General features: G+C 39.7%; 1 protein-coding gene across 3 annotated transcripts in view; it reads right to left on the reverse strand.

Moving 5' to 3' along the window:
• astn1 (astrotactin 1) overlaps positions 1–18,440 on the reverse strand; it is a 214,977-nt gene that overhangs the window by 169,885 nt on the left and 26,652 nt on the right. For all 3 annotated transcript variants that reach the window (XM_056742685.1, XM_056742684.1, XM_056742686.1), the window contains exon 2: positions 5,159–5,346. In XM_056742685.1, coding sequence (XP_056598663.1) covers positions 5,159–5,346 — 188 coding nt within the window. The remainder of the gene's footprint in view (positions 1–5,158; positions 5,347–18,440) is intronic.

Raw genomic sequence — 18,440 nt, forward strand, 5'->3', positions numbered from 1 at the left:
TGTTCAACGACAGCGGCACAAAGGACAGTGATCACTTTTCAACAGCGTGTGTACGCAAGCCACTGCGGTTTTCAATAGGTTACTCATTACCACCCAAAGAGCACAAAAGTAAGCTTTGATGAAAAAACATTTTCAATTTAGAATGTGGCCTTTGTGAAAGCAGCTGGAGATGCTAGCCTGAAGAATAGATGGTTAAAATAGAGAAAAAAACACATGAGAGTCATCATGACAGCACAGCTGGCCTTTCATCAAAGCACATTTGACGAGTGCTCATCTATCCACGAGCCTTAAAGTGAATCGTGGGCCTGCTGCTGGACACCCACTGTTGCGCTACTGAGCTGAGCAGAAGCCACAGCTGGCCCGATGACCACCACGTACGACTGGCGACAGACACGGACCGGTGACAGGTGTCTACGCTGGCAGCCTGCTCTCTTTGGGACCAGCATCATCGCAAAGCACTCAAGAAGGCGACAAGATTTCACGGGGCACCGGGTTCGGGGCCTGCCCTCCGGCCGAGATGCAAGCTGTAGCCAGAGGGGGACGTGGCGTAGGGACCATCTGTCGCAGAAGCTGACTGCTGCAACACCAATGATGCTCTGACTTTCCCAAAATAACAGCCGTCGCAATAAGCAGAAAAAAAGATGAAATGTCAAATTTTACGGAAGGGATGTGTACAGAAGGCTTTGGGGAAATAAATCAGTTTCTAAATGCGAAACAGGGTTTTCGTAGCATTTCCAGTGGCAAATTTGCTTTCATTTGCAAATTTGAATGTGTTCATATTGGAGTCGGAGTCAAGGTCATCTGATCATTTCACATTCAGTAAGCATCGCGGCATATGCAGCTATGACCTGTTTTGCTCATATTTTAAAATAGAAATGATCAATCACTCTGCAATTTGAACTTTTCTGCCTTTGAGAAATGTCCTGAAACTTGCAGAAAGCGGACACACGCAAACACCTCTATAAAGGTAATGCTTTATTACAAGCTCACATCTGTGAGATAAGAATGAACCATCAATTTCTGCCAAAGTGTAAATGCAAGCCATAAGCCATGATCCATTTCAATGATATGAAATTAAATGTGAAAAGTCTTAGCCACTACCAGCTTTGTTGTTCAGTCTCTTTATTAGGATACAAACTAAAAATACGCACCAATTTTTTTTTTTAAGTATATTTTCCAAAAAAAATGGTTTCTTTCACAAAAGTCAGTATTTCGTGTGACCTCCTTTGGCAAAAAACACATCTTGAACTTTTTTGTGCAAACACTCCTGACCTCTAAACAAAATGTTGAGTCAACTTAAAATAATAAGGTAACCTATCAGAAAAACACTATACTGAGGTCAGTCAACTAACTAAAGTTAATCTACGAGAACAGATTAAGTTAAAGTGATGAGTTGTTCCAGTATAAAAAACTAATGTAAAAAGGTTCATTAAAAGGAAGGAAGGAGACGGGAACCTGAAGATATTTAAACATTTAATAAAGTAATAACAGATGGCAACCCCTCACGGCCGACCGCCGGCGAACAAAACAATAAATACAAATACAAACATGTTCGGGCCCGGTCCTCTCTCTTCGACGGTCCGGTCGCTCGTTCTCTTATATGCTCCCGATCTCCTACGTGATTCGAGACAGCTGGTACTCATTAACAATTACTCACTGGTCTCGAACCACGGTCTCGCCCCGCCTACTCCACTACAGTTAAGTTTACACAGATCACATTTTTGTTGGATGAATATAAACAACGCAAATCATTTATTTAAAAACGATAAACACAACAGATAGATAACAGTGATATCAACAATACAGCATAAATTAGCAACCCGGTCTCATCAATCTGAACGCAATGGGAAAGTGTAAAGTTGTGTTATATATACGCTCATTGATGAGAACGGGTTGAAATTACACCGGCAAGAATTACAAAACACTACAATAGAAAAATAAATGACCACACAATAATACTTTATTATCTTTTTCATTTTTCATTTTGTTTCGTTACATTTAGGTTTAAATTAGCCAGGTTGCTGAAGTATATATATTTTTTATTACAAACAGAATTTTATTTTCTGGTTGTATTCTAATAGTGGATGAGAAATAATCATATGGTCCCTTTACCATTGCTTAAATGTAATGGTGGCCTTCAACTTTTGCACACTTACACTCTTAAAAATAAAAGTGCTTAAAAGGTTCTTCACAGCGATGTCATACAAGAACCATTCAGTCGAAGGTTTCTTTAAAGAAACATACTTTTTTATCATCTTTTTTATAATTCAGATGTTAAAGGTTCTTTATGGAACCAAAAGGTTAGTCTAAGGCAGTGGTTCCCACCTGAGTTCACATGAGGAGCATGGGAGCTGACATACATTGAGGTAAAATTAAAGCTGCTTAAATTGTTCCACTAATCATTTTATGTACAAATAGTTTTGTAAGTTTAAAAAAAAAAAAGTGTTAACAATGCCAAGATAATGCAGTCAAAAATAGTTATATCTTATAAAAAAAATATTTTTCTGGCTCCATCGGCAGACATTCACACAAGGCTTTGAGGTAGCTGGAAGCACTGATATTGGCTGTATAAGACTCACGAGAGCAACGTCCTCTGTCAGGCGTCAACATTCGTGTCAACATAAAAATCAACGGGAAAAATAGCAGAGAAACGTAAATGCTTCTAAGTGATTCTTCGTCAGAAATGAAGAAAAAGTTAAGACGCTCTGACAAACCTTCTCAAATGTAGGTTTTATAGATACGTCTCGGCCAAAATGTGTGTTCTGTGGTGAAAAATTGGTAAGCGACAGCATGAAACCAAGCAAAATGAAAAGAAACCTTGTAAAAATAAGCAGTAATTGACAGTAGCCTGAACAATAACCTGGAAATGTGTTTAAGTATTCAAGTAAAAATGTCAATAAAATCTTTAAAAAAAATGTTTTACCATTTAATTTCATTTAATTTATTATTCAATTGTTCATTTCATTTATTAACATTTACTATCTATACACGTGTGTGTGTGTTGTAATTACGTAAGTATGCACACACACACACACACATATGAGGATTGAGGGGGCTTCGATAGTCATATCTGTATGTGGGGGGAGGCCAAGGAAAAAAGGTTGGGAACCACTGTTCTGTGGCATCGAAGAACCTTTTGAAGCACCATTTTTAAAAGTGTACATTCATCACTAAAATGTGTTCATTAACATAATCAGATCCATGCCTCTCAATCACAGCAAACACACAATTGACGTTATTTTGTACATCTGCAGTCTGCATCATTAGGTTATTAATGATGGTTGTGTACACAGTTCACAGACATCAAAACCCAATCTATTCCCTGTCATGCCTAAACACTGTTCTGTCTTGTAGTGACAAACATAATTCTTTTTCAAAGAGAAAATTGTCCTGTTGCCTTTTTCAATAAGGTTGAATCATCTTCTGATTTCCTGCATGTCACACTTGGAATACTAACACTGTAACTATCTCCTTTATGGTGATATCAATGGCAGGGACTGTGTTAGAGATGGGAGGCGTGCCACCTTCTTCAGCTTCATAGAGATCACGCAGGGTAAGCTCAATAGAGCAGACTTCCCGGAGTTGGGTGGAATCATATTCCAGATCGTTCGGTTATCAGCGGTTTTGCACGAGGAATCGACTCCCCTCCCAAAACAACTGCTATGCTGCAATAATGTGCAATTAAAGGACTTAAAATTCAAGCAGTAGAAAGGAGATCCAGCACAGCCTGGAGCCTCCATATGTCCTGCTGGCTTTATATAGAACTAATGAGCAATTTGTGCTTTTCATTGAAGTATTTGCATACCAAGTGCTTGAATATCACAACTTGCGTTTATATTCCTCAATTCATTTTAGAGTTAGTCACCACAAACAACCTCCTCCTCCATGCAAGTCTCTTTCCTGCATGACAATGTACAAATATGGATTTTCCACTAATCAAACCCAGCGCTCTTAAAAGCTTTAAATAATCCTCATGCCCTTAAGACTCTTTGCTCCGGTTGTTGAAAAGGTAACTACTTCTGAGGATGACAGTTGTATACTGATCCAAGAGAAGACAATTGTGAAGCCAGCGGGCGTAACCACTAATTGACTGAATCTGGAAAAAACTTTCATCTTGTCTTCCATCTCAAACCCTATTCTTTCCATCTACGCGACGTTTTCTCTTTGTAAATCCCTCACGGAGCGACCAGCATGGCGTCTGCACATCTACAGATAACATCTACTGATCTACAGATAACACCTGTCATTCACAAAACTCCACACATCTCTTTAAGCGTCGGTACATTTGTAGCACAATTTCATCTGCATTTTAAAAGAGCTTTAAATAAAAAGCGTTCAAATGTAGGAATATTTTTGATTGGCTAAGTTGATCACGTTTTCAGATACCAACCCCAATGATGATTCTTTAAAGTGGGCGTAACACACAGGGTTTCTGCCAATCTCATATTAATCTGGAGTACCTATTGGGTAGTTTGCATACTTTCTATCTTCGAAGAGTATTTAGTTTGATCACATTTATAAAAGATAGATACAGCTGTACAATTGTTTCCGAAAACGTACGTCGCGTGCGGGGGGGAGGGGTAGGCTTTTGTGTCAACAAAACACAGACATCAGTTTCACTCACTGCATGCGGTTCATGTCCGTCATCTTTTATCGCTGGAATGGCTCCATATATCAGTTTCAAACAATCTCCAAATCCAGCATTATATCCACCGTTTATATAACATTCATGACCCACATGCAGTGAAGAAACAAACACCTGAAATTCGCTAACTTATGCTCTATCTCTCTCCTGTAACAAGTGAAAACGACGTCTGCGCATGCTCCTGCTCTGCTGTGGCCGTGACACATGCTTTTCCGGAGGATTGTCCAATAAGGGACTAAGAAAAGTTGTTATGAAACAGTTTTATATGTTCGAAAAAAAATTCTGAAACCTGTACGATCGCTGGGGGAGTGTTTCGAGCACAGAAATACTACGTAACACGCCCAACTCCTTTTTTTAAAAGTTGATCATGTTAAGCATGAGAAGACAGCACGTTTAACATTGTAAAGAAGTCAGAATGCATGACACTTCATTGCAGGGCCGTTTTAACACTCACTGATAATGTGTCTAGTAACAATTATAGGCAAAATTACATTCTGTTCTGTGTTTGCCTACCATGACAGAGATGTGTAGGATTCGTAGTTCCTCCTCCGCAGAGTCACTAGCGGGGTAAGCTGTGGCCGGCGGGCCAGGCAGGTTCTGACTGCCGTCCTGGTGGTGGATGTGGAAGAGCAGAGTGCCATTTTCTAGCCACTGTTGCTTCCAGCGCACCAAGGGAATGTCCTCAGAGTTCCCTGAGATCTCTGCCAACAAATACAAAAGAGAACATTTATAGAGCGATTATACGGATGGCTAATCATATCAATGAAACAGTTCTCAAGAATCGGGTGCAGTCTGTGTACTGTACACACAGTCAATGGATCACGGGGGTTCCCTAATCCCAGGAAATCACACATGACTAAAGTGTTACACTTAACTGCACTTTAAAGGGACACATTCATTTTCTTTCTATGGGAACACAAAAGAAGATATTCTGAAGAATGTTGGTAACCGAACAACAGGGGAACTCATTGACATGCATTGGTTTTTGAACGGGTACCGACATTGTTCGGTTACTAACATTCTTCAAAATATTTTATCTTACATTTTGTAGAAGAAAGAAAGTCATACAGGTTTGAATGACATGTGGGTAAGTAAAGGATGACAGAAAAAAACTATCCCGTTTTTCATCACTTGCAAAAAATATTCCATTCCATTCCATTTTCTACCGCTTATCCGAACTACCTCGGGTCACGGGGAGCCTGTGCCTATCTCAGGAGTCATCGGGCATCAAGGCAGGATACACCCTGGATGGAGTGCCAACCCATCGCAGGGCACAGACACTCACTCATTCACTCACGCACTCACACCCTACGGACAATTTTTCCAGAGATGCCAATCAACCTACCATGCATGTCTTTGGACCAGGGGAGGAAACCGGAGTACCCGCAGGAAACCCCCGAGGAACGGGGAGCAAAAAATATACTATATGAAAATATTATAAAACGACCGCAATAAAAAAAATAAGTCCTGAAAAAAACAAGTAGTTACAGCTTTGCAGTGGGTACTGTATGTGACCCAAATATTTTGTTAATAGGTTACTCACTATGATGGTTTCCAGGTAAAACCGAAAATGTTTATATCATGCAAATATATGCGGTACACTTCTCTCTACATTATTCATATCACTCCAAATATGATAAGCAATATCAAAGCAATCCCTCCTGCATTCAAAATTTATAAATATACGTGATCGGTGTATTGAGGTCAGGCTGGCTGTAGAAGCAGATGACCAGAGTTTGTCAAAGCAAATACATATTACTGGCAAAATGTTAATGTTTGGATATGCTTTGGATAAAATCATCTTCTAAGTAAATAAATGTAAATACACTTGGACACGAAGAGCACCAACAGATTTTTGGAAGGAAAAAGCATTTTGATAAGACTTGTAAGTCTTAAGAGCAACTCGTCACAATTTTGTGACAGTTTATTAAACTACAATATAGTGATAATACTGCATATTTGAAGAACAGGGTATTTATTTTTAATGAATGGTATAGAATTCCCTTTGTTTGCATGGATACACATTTGTTCATAAAAAGGGCGCTGCACTCCTAAAAACAGACAAACCGAAATACCACAAAACTTTTGACCTGTGCGGAATCTCATGCATCATTAAAATTTTAAACAAAGGGAAGGCAGACAACACTTTTTAAAATGGTGCTTGCAGAACACAAATTGGGGAAGAATTTTGTGTTTGTTTGTACATACACAAAAACTTGATAGGCCCAATACAGACTGTTATAAATAAAATAACATGCATAAGGAGGGGAAACAAACATGTTACTGAAATTGAATACTGTTGTTTCATCCGGCACCTTCCAGGAATGGGGTACAAAATAGGGCCTGGTGTTTTTAATGATTCTTCTTTTAATGATCAGCGTAAGCAGGTGCTTGAAATCAGTTATAACATGTTGTTTACATAGAATTGTGTTGCCATACGGTCAAGTTCATCTCTATAGTTAAAGGGAATTCTGTCATCATTTACTTACCCTCTTGTCATTTAAAATCTGTGGAACACAAAATAAGATATTTTGAAGAATGTTGGTAACCGAATCATATCTCTACCCTTGACATTGCACTCTAAAAAACCCTGTAATTTTACCAGAATTTTACTGTTATTTTTACTTATTGTATGTATAATAAAAAACGGTTAATTTTAAAAACTATTACAGCTTTCTTTTTCAATTTTGAAATACGGCGAGAACCGGAAATTACAGAAAAAGATTGCAAATTTATAAGAAAAACATGTAATTTCTTGTGACAAAACTGTTGTTTTACGGTATATATGATGGCACCACAGCTGCCTGTGTATGTGGGAATTTTTTACAGTTTATTTTTTATTTTAAAGAATGCAGATTTAAAATAAAAACATGAAAAACATTTAATTCCGCATGACAAAACTTAAAAGTGACTGTTTTACAGGATTTTATACAGTGTGGCTTTGTATCAATGGCCATTGTTCGGTCATAAGCATTCTTCAAAATATCTTCTTTTGTTGTCTGCAGAAGAAAGAAAGTCATACAAGTTGGAAATGACAAGAGAATTTTTATTTTTATTTTTGGGTGAACCAGGCTGGTTCTGTTTCTTTTTAATTTTATTTATAAAATTCTCATTTATGTAGAGAAAATAAAACAAATGTGAAGACTCAACAAGTACACTTAATTAACTTTATATGGGATTCCAACTTTTTAATTGAATTATCTCAACAGATCACACTTTCAGTAAAATAACCTGAAGACTTTTCACACCCTGAACTCTGAATAAAATCACACTTTTTATTTTTCCTCACAATCCTGTTAGTGTATTGAACTAAACACATTTACTGTCACAATAGGGACCAACCACCAGAATAAACATCTTATAAAAAAATTGATGTTTCAGCGGAGGCTTTTATTACATCTGTTACAAGCTTCAACTATACTTCAGGCTACACTTTTTTCTTTTAAGTATGTGTTCCCTCGGGATTGAACACATGAACTTGTACTGCTAATGCGGTGCTCTACCAACTCATCCACAGTATATGAACATCACACTGTTACACATCAACAAATCACGTATAGTCAGGAGGCCAAGGCGGACATATATTGTGACATAAAAATATTGATTCCCATACTGGCTGCCCTCATTAATCATTTAAAAATAAATACAACTTTCACAACTCCCGTTACAACCACGTATTATTCTATTTATTCTGTGAAACACTAAATGAGATGTCAGATGAGTAGCTCTTTTATAAACAACAAACACGGACATTGATTTATAATGCCAAGTTTCCAAAATGACAGAAAAGCATCTTAAACTCATCTTTAAAGTATTCCATGTGATATTTGTTCAATCTCACAAGTCATCTCATGAAGACTAGAATATTGTATCTCACTGATGTCTGTTAAATGTCTGATTGTCAAACAAGAAGCAGTTTAATCTGCTGCCTAATCTAACTACTGTGAACGGAAAGCCAGACTTTCATTAAAAACTGTCAGAGCAACTAAAACCTACATGTTGCTTGTAGCTAAATTCTCTTTTAAATGCATATCAGGCAACAGTCTTCCTGAAATGACTGTTTAACTGCAAAAAAGCAGAAGCCGAAAAGAGAGCAAAAGACAGAGAGAGAGATCTGTGGAAGAGCTGGTACTATTCATCTCACATCCTGATGCAGTGTTAGAACCTGCCCTCCCCTTTCTTACACTGTGTGTGAGCTAACAGAGAACCACAGAATCAAATATACAACCTGACCTATGGCTAGATTTATTTTCATATTTACCGCATCTAACACACTTTCCTGAGCTGATCAGAGTGTTTGGCATCGCCTAAAAGTTTACAATATAGTTACAACAAAGGCCAGCAGAGAGTCGCTGCCTTCCATTGTGTAAGAATCCAATTTTGTTATACCTAGTTACAATCTCAGATTTTTCTGTGTTGCAGGCTTTTGTTCTCTAGAGATCAGCATTGTTTGTGTGCCAATGTGCGTCAGCATATGCAATTATTACAAGCAATTATGTTGTAATAACCATTGTCTGAGATTAGACACGCTAGTGTGAAAAGATAAAATCTGTGCTACATCTGATATGTTGTAATTACCATTTAGTACGTTTTTTCATTCTTTGAATTTGTTAAATTAAATGATTTAGAATGTTTGTTTCTGCCGCATATGGATGTTTATAATTCGGTAACATTTTAAATTTACTGTAATGTAGCTATTGAACCAATCAGAAAGATAACTTATTCTTAAACTGTGAAACTCACAGTAGAGAAACTATCAGGAATAAAAGTAAAGACTAACCACTAAACGTGAAAAAGAATAGCGAGACGTCTTGTTCGCATCGGATTAAAGTTTACTTTCAGCAGCCTGTTCTAAGGAAGATTTCCTCTGATGGCGCCAATTTTCTCCCTGAATAAGAATTAAGGAATGAGCAATCAGTCAAAGTCAGTGTTATTTTGTCAACCTATCTTACGTTCAGAACATTCAGAGCAATGGCTAGCAGATGGTAATTTGCTAAAGATTTAAAGCCATGTTTAATGTCTTAAAAAGCATTTTAACTGTTGGATAATGAGCCTAAAGGAGATCATTTCCCATTCGACTGTGTATGTTGTTTTTCCCTTCCAATATACGATGAGCGTTTCCTAAATTATCACCTTTCCGGCAGCGAGCAAAACAATCGCTTACTGTCATTATAAAATGTATATTTTGAGGTATTATTTTGCATTAATAAACTTACACATTACATTGACATTAATCATTTGGCAGACACCTTTATCCAAAGGGACTTAGAAGTAGGAGAGCGTGTTATGGTTTGATTTTCATTTCAAAATGTCGTGATTACTTTACACATAAATATTCAGGCATTTTGAGCAAGTAACGTAACATGTTTACGTATTTAATAACATAAGACACATCATATAGAAACAAAATGATTAACAGACGCGAAAGCGATCACCATCTGCGGTGTTTACAGACATTCAAATCTGGCACTAGGTCACATCAGCCTTAATAGTGAGATATCATTGGCGTCCGTCTGTCATTACGTCAGCTTTGAATGTGAAATGCTATTGGCTCTCGTTACTGATTGCATCATTCTAATGTTCAGGTTTGTTTGAAGATGTGTGAATGTCCGTTCCTGTTCCTCAAATAACTTTTATTTTTACCTGTGTTTAACCTCATTAAATTTGATAAACTCAAATTGTTAGTATGCATAAAACAAACTGGGTGGTAACCTTCCCTTCTCCAAAACGCCACCGATTTGTGTTTCAAGGAGAAATCGAAGTGTAAAATCATTGAGACGACAGCTGGATTCAGTCTCAGTCACTTCACTTAGAAACTCTCAACAAATAAGCACCACCAGACTTCAATGTCACCTGCAATTTTTGAGTCACTCAAGAGTGCTAAATAATGCACACGGCAGAGAGAGGAGAACATCAGATTCAGAATATGCTGAGTGTAGGAATGAACGCTGGAGCATTAAACCTTGAGCCTTTAAATGCATTACAGCAGAAGCAGAGAGGGGTAATTGACTAAATGCAGCACATGCAGCATATAGTCTGGTTAGGTCACATGTTAACGCATCATTTTCAGGTGACATTTCTTAGTGTCCAACAACTCCTGGAGCAGAAGCCATCGTCATCATAATTATGCTCATTTATTTAATGAAGTATCAGCAATTTATCACTCTTGATTCATGCTGTGTTGTCCACATCATATTTTCTGAACGTTGTGTAGTTGTTTCTGGTTGTATTTAGTAATCTTTGTTTTTAATCATCATGTTGACCTTAAACTCGTTTTGAGGTTAGTTGCAATAAACGGATAAACAATTTTTTTTTCATATATCATGTTTTTTTTGCACTATAAAAAAATTATAAAACATACGTTTTCTGGCTGCTGGGGCCCCAGAAATATTCTGTAAAATAACAGTCTTTTCCTTTTTCTGTAATTTGAGAGCAGACTGAAAAAAATCCTGCCGGGTGCGCTAGATATATACCGTAAAATAACAGTTTTTCCTGCAAGATTACAGTTTTTGACAGTATACATGAAAAATCTGTAAAAAAAATAACAGTAAAATGATATGTCTGTGTTCTGTGCATATTCATTTTGTATTTATAAACACAAACACACTTGCATATATTTAAGAAAAATATAAAAAATTATAAATGTTTGTTTATCATTTCAATTATTGGTACATAAATAAAAATACATCTAAATATGTTATGTATGTATATATATATATATATATATATATATATATATATATATACATAGACAAGTGTATGTGTTTATTAATACAATATTTGTATGCATAGTACACAGACATAATTATGTAAACACTTTTATTCTGGATGTGATTAATCGTGATTAATAGCTTGAGAGCCCTAATTTATTTACAATTTTATGCTTGAACTATTAAATTCATTCTTTATTATATTTTAAGTGACACTCCAGAAAAGCATATACTGTTTTTGTAGATTATCTTTCTACGGGGCAATAAAATTCTCAATAATGTCACGAGAGCTTTCTTGTTGAATCAATTCAACGCTGTTAAAAGTGCTATAGCATTTAAATTTAATTGAAAAAAGAGCTCTGTTTTAAACAAAGAATAAAAATGCCTTGATGAATAAACTGATCTAAAATATGAAGGACGCGTGGAAATTCTATCGAACATGTCAGCAGTAATGGTTTAATAACTAGATAAAGGATGGAGAACAACTCCATCATTTATGGATGGAGAACAACAGAAGACACATAAGATGTCAAGCGAAATTTCAATGTGCTAGCAAAGAGTAAATTCAGTTGCCTGAATCACTATAGATTGCTATTGCGAACGTATGTTGGATGACACATTAAACACTTAAAAGCTTACACTTACGAAAAGGAACCATAGTTTATGACCAAAAACATGGTTTTACAGATAATGGCAAAAAAGCATGGTTATTGTAGTACCACAAAATAACCACGTTTTTAAAAAAACATAGTTAAAACAATTTTTAAAATAATATTATACATAAATTAAATCTACTTCAATTGAATAATTTACAGTTTCTAACAATTCACTGATATGAGTGTACATTGGATAGAGAAAAACTTGCAATAATCCAATGTATCTTAATAAAGTATATTCTCTTTCATTTTTCGTTTAGTATTATTTTGTAAAAATAAAAGATTATGATGTATGTAAAGCTCATTTGCGACAATGCCCCATATAAATAAGAATTCTATGAAAACATGGTTACTTAAGTAAAACCATTTTTTCACCAATAGTAATCAATGCATCAAAAAACATTACAATTTAACCACAAAAAACATGCTTAATTCTCGTAAGGGTACTGGCTTGGGTATGACTTAATACGTCTTTGATTTCATCTCCGTAAAGAAAGGATCAGAGTGGTCTTCATCCTCACAGATGGCTTGAAAAAACTACATTTTCCAGATCTGTGCAAATTCCCTCATCTTTAGCTTTTCAAGTGTTTGCACTTTTCCTTAATTTGCATAATACCTTGCGCTAAAACAAAGCAGACACATGCTCACTACTAAAAGAAACAAACACTTTATAAATTCCTCCCGTAGGGTAACAGCAGAAGAAGCGAGTTCACGGCAGTGCATTTTTAGCACGTCTACGTCACACTACTGTATCAGACTCCATGACACTTTTAAACTTGCACTCTCTGAGAAAATGTTGAGAAACGAAAGTAATGTGACACATGCAGCTCAATGAGGCTCATCGGAGAGGCAAAACCCCGCTATTGCACTACAGCAAAGGGTCTTGTTACACAGTCTTATCGCAAACATTCAGGGAGAGCCACAATAGACTTATTGCCAGTGGGACGCGTCTGCACATTCAGTCAAGTGCATGTAGCTGCCTTCCATTGATCACGTACACCAGGAGACTAATCTGGGGACCCCGCTTTAAACCCTGAGCTTTACCGAGGCAACAGTTTGTCAGTATAATAATTTAAATATATGCCCATACCCAGATCAACGGGGGGCAAACAGAGCCCCTCGGATGCTAGACTACATTTGCGGCACCACAGGAGGGGGTTGCAGAAGACATTTTCAGGGCAGTTTGGTTGAAATGCAGGCATGCCGGTGTTTGTCATAAACACTTAAGTGGAAAGCGTACGCATTAATGCTATCAATAAGAGCACGCTAAATGAACAGGCTCTGTGTTTGTGGAAATGCTCATTTGATTTCCCTCCTGCAGTCATGCTCTCTCGATCCACTGATGTGTGCACAGAATGAGGATCAGCTCGCAAACGGTCATGTTTTGTTGTGGACTATATCTGGTGAAAGAAATATTAAGGTAACTAAAGTAGACCAGTCCAACATTTTGTTGACTGCCGATATGTTTTTCAAATACTCAATACGCATTTGTCTGACATTACATGTATTATAGATATGATTATTTTATGGTATACAGATACCTAGAAGAAATGCTCCTGCTCAGTGGTTGCTCTTTATAGCTCAGGAGATTTGATGGATTGTTTTGTTTATTGAACTTAATTCTCCTTACATTGCTCTGGAGAAATAAAAACAGAACTAAATGAGACAACCATTAAACATAAAGAGTATTTATGTAGATTTTACACTGGAGGTAAAATGATTTGGGTACATTTGATGAGAATGTTTGATTTCATAGTGAAATATTAAATGTAATTGACTTTTGGCTTTTAATTTTGGCTGAGTTTTTGACATTTTCTCTCCTGAAAGTCGAATGGAGACATTTCAGAGACTTCCAGATCATTTTCCTCAGGGGCACGATGAAGTGAAGAGGGTACAGTGCAAGTCTTTTGTTGTGTGAAAATTTCCATTTGGTCTCCAGTTAACCTCACTGATGTCTGGGAGAAATAAAAAAACATTAATCTTAATATTAATATAATAACATTTGAAATACACTTGAATTATTTCCGAAACAAGTAGGGAGATTTTTTATTATTCATTTATTATTAGCAATATTTCTTATAATTTATTTTTGTATTGATGTAATTGTTTATATTATTATTATTATTATAAATGTAAGCTATTTTTATTTATTAATTTAATATAATTTATATTTTTCATTATTATTATAAGTATTAGTAGTAGTAGTAGTATGCATATTTTGTATATTTTATTAATAATAATAATAATAATAGTGTACGTTGTTTTTATTAATTTATTAACTTTTTAATTCTTGCTTCCGGATACTTACCAGGTACGGTATGTGTTTTTATATTTTGTCATTGTAGAATTATTGGGTGTGGAGAAAGATATTACTATTATTTATTAATTTATTTACTGTTGTGTGTTATTATTATTATAGTTGAATATTAATAATGTACATTCTTTTTATTTATCATAATTTTTGCTTCCAGATCCTATACACAGTATGTGTATTTATTTTTTGTCATTGTAGAATTAATGAGTGCAGAAAAGATCAGAAATGAACCCTGTGTTACCCAGGTTCCCCATGTACATTCAACAAAAACGTATGTCGATTATGGCCGATGAAGTGAAGGTTACAGTGCTAAGTCTTTTCTTGTGTGAACCCATGGCTCTCTCTCACTGGGAGTAAGATCCCTTTAAGCTAGGCCCGAGGTCAGTTAGATGGCAAAGCCGGTGCTGATGTGGTGAAAGTGGAGAACATAAGGTTCTGAAAAGGCATGTGCTTGTTTTAACAGTGCCGGCGGGGTATTTTTTGCGGCGTCTATTTATAGTGTTGGACCAAGACAACAGGACTATGGGGGCTGGCAGGGAAGACCCTGCTAATGGAAGCGGTCGGACCAAAACACAGAAGAGAACATGTAACCGTTTGCCACTTCATCTCACATCACGCTACAGATTGAAGGTGACATGTAGCATGACAGCAATTTTGCACAAAGGGTAATACGACTTGTTTGGAGGATCCTTTGAGACAAACGAAAAGCTACATTGGAAAAGGGAGCAATAGAGCCAGGCTCTACTTGTCCCAGTAGGACTAGTGGTTTCGGCCAACACGATCTCACGGGAACTCCTAACTATTTTACGAGATGGTTAATTCGTACAAAACGTATGTTCACGATTTGCTTTTGCGCCAGTGATGGTAGATTTGGGGTGGCTGGGGGGGCTTCAGTGCAGCATTTTTCTAATAATTATGCATTTTTGTATGATTTACATTGAAAGAACTATACGAACAAGCCACATCGTACAGTAGTTACGTACTCCAGTGAGACGAGGTCATTGTGGTTATACCTGCACCATTGGATGTGGATGGATGAAGTGATGACATTTATTTTGTTACATGTAAAACTTGAGATGTAAACACAGGGAAAAAAGGACCTGTATCATTCATAACCTACAACAAAAATGGTAAACAAACCGTCTTGGTTACGTATGTAACCTCAGTTCCCTGATGGAGGGAACGAGACGTTGTGTCGAGAACGACAGATGGGGTTCGCCCTTGAGAACCAATCAACTCTGACTACTATAGAAAAGGCCAATGAAATTTGGCGAATGCAATTTGCATGCCGGGCTCCGCCCCCGGAAATCCGGTATAAAAGGAGGCCGGCGTGCAGCATTCACTTACCTTTGTTCTGAAGAGCCTGAGACCTCTCAAACTGCAGCAGAATACGATACGTGTTCGTGGCATAAGGGACACAACGTCTCGTTCCCTCCATCAGGGAACTGAGGTTACATACGTAACCAAGACGTTCCCTTTCTGTCGGTCTCTCGACGTTGTGTCGAGAACGACAGATGGGGTTGCCTATGGAAAACGCCACAACGCTGTATCGCGTCACAATCTCTAGCGAAGCGACGGTAACAAGCCTGGGCGTGTCATCTCGAAGCTTTCGTGAGACTGTAACCTTCCAGTGTGGTGGTCGGGGGGTTCCAGAGCTTTCCTGGAGAAAGATGGGTACAGCCCTGACCGGTAAATTTCACGGACGGGGCCTTAGCTCTCTATAGGCGAGAGGCCATCCAGATCAGTTTACACCGGGTAAGCGCGACTCTTAATCAGAGAAGCGCTACAGAGGCCACCTCCTACCCGTGGGGAGGAATATGGTGGATATAGGTATGGTCTCGTCCTTGGAGGAGAACGCATGGAACGTGCGGACTGAGTAGTTAACCGCGAGGTGGAGGCCCACCTGGGGAAGCTCATGGGTTACCAGGAGTGGGAACCATTCTCATGAGGATACATCAGACGGAACAGCCCACGGAGGGGGTGTTACAGACGTCCGGTAGCACTAGGTCCGGTTAGAGCTATCTGTGATAGCTCACATGGTATCCCGGCCTAAGGGGGAAGGCTGCTCTGCCCAGCCAGCCCCCAGGGGGTGCTTGTTTGGTGATGGATGGAATGCCTATTCTTAACCAGTGTCTGGGTAAGAAGGGAGGCTGGTGAGGTACCAGTTTCTTAGCGATGTGTTCGGGTAAGAAGAAAAGGTAAATAGCACACTGACCCAACCTGTTAGAGGGTGGAAAGGTGCTTTCGCAGGCATACGCCCCCCCGGATGCCAGTCCTACATGTCGCCACGCAGGACGTGGGCTGACACCGGGTTTACGCGAAGGTTGTTAACCCTTGCGAAGGTGTTTGGGCATAGCCCAACCCGCAGCTCTACAGATGTCTGCTAGAGAGGCGCTTCTGCCAGTGTCCAGGAGGTGGCTAAACTCCGTGTGGAGTGAGCCCTCACTGCCAATGGGCATGGGAGATTCTGAGATCGGAATGCCGTCGTAACGGCGTCCACGACCCAGTGCGCCAGCCTCTGTTTGGAGACAGCCTTCCCCTTCTGCTGTCCTCCAACAGACACGGAGCTGGTCAGAGCTTCAGAGCTCTGCGTGCGGTCCAGTACGTACTGGACACAACACTAATCGGGTTGGGTCTTCCTCCCCTATGGGGAGCGCCTGCAAGTTCACCACTTGGCCCCGGAGGGAGTAGTGGGAACTTCTTGGGCACGCATCCGGGCCTGGGTCTCAAGATAACGTGAGAGTTTCCAGGGCCGAGTTTAAGGCAATCCAGGGACACGGAGGATGCTCGGTGGTCCCCTACCCTCTTGAAAGAAGTGAGCGCCGTCAGGAGGGCCGTCTTACTCTATGAGGAAGATCGGAACCTCCGAGGGGCTCTTTGGGGGGCCCTGAGGCTCCCCAGGACCACTTAGGGTCCCAAGAGGGTATGGAGCGGAGATGAGGCGGATTCCGCCCTCTCGCTGCTTAGGAACCTGGTGACCAGGTCGTGTTGCCCTAGAAACTTTCCACCGACTGAGTCGTGATGAGTGGCAATAGCGACTACATACACTTTCAGTGTGGAAGGGAGATGTTAGTCTCCAGTCTCGTGAGGAGGGGAACACAATCCTGATCAAGCACCTCAGTGGGTCTTTCTCGTTGAGAAAGACACCAGGACGAGAAGAGGCACCGTCTAGAGGCGTGTAACCGCCTAGTAGATGGGGCCCTAGCCTGGGTGATGGTCTCAGCCGTATAGGGGGAGTAGCCATCTTAGGATCTTCTCGTCCCGTCTAGAGACCAGACATGGGTGTTCCAGAGGTCTGATCTGGGATGCCAGAACGTGTCCTTCCCCTGAGAGAGCAGGTCCTCTGTCAGGGGAATGGTTCAGGGGGAGTCGCTGTCCAGAGCATCGGCTCTGAGGCCAAGTGCGGTTAGACCGGTGTGGTGTAACCAATAACACTTGGTGCTCCTGCTCCCTGACCTTGCACAGAGTCTGTACAAGAAGGCTCCTGGGGGGGGAAGGTGTGCTTCCGCCCATCCCGCGGCCAGCTGTGCGCAAGGATATCCGTGCCGAGGGCAGGGACTATCAAGCGGGCAAATGGTGGTGTTACGGGAGGTGAACAGGTTTTACCTGGGCCTACCCGAACAGCCTCCAAATGAGCTGGACTGCACGGGGGTGGAGTCGCCACTCTCCACGAGGCATAAACTGGCGAGAAAGCACGTCGGCTGTCTAGTTCAGTTTGCCCGGGGTGTGTGGCCTGCAGGGAACGAGTCACCTGTTGACTCCACCGGAGGAGGCGTCGAGCAAGTTGTGTTTAGCTGCTGTGTGCGAACGCCACCCTGACGATCTGTATTCGCTACAGCTATAGTGCTGTCCTCGGAACAGCACGTGCATGTCTCGCACGAGAGGCCGTAGCCTGCTCAGTGCAAGTAGCATAGCCCACAACTCTTGGCAATTGATACGCCAGCGCAGGCGGGGGTTCGTCCAACACCCCACCTGCGTGCCCGTTGCACACTACACCGCACCCCTGCAGGGAGACTTCAGTCGTCACCACGACCTGCCTCATAACCTGCTCAGAGGGACCTGAGTCCGTCGAAAAAGTCATAAAGACTAGGGGTTATGGTGCGTCGGCAGCAGGG

Source organism: Triplophysa dalaica, chromosome 3 (assembly GCF_015846415.1).
Source record: "Triplophysa dalaica isolate WHDGS20190420 chromosome 3, ASM1584641v1, whole genome shotgun sequence".
Taxonomy (NCBI): Eukaryota; Metazoa; Chordata; class Actinopteri; order Cypriniformes; family Nemacheilidae; genus Triplophysa; species Triplophysa dalaica.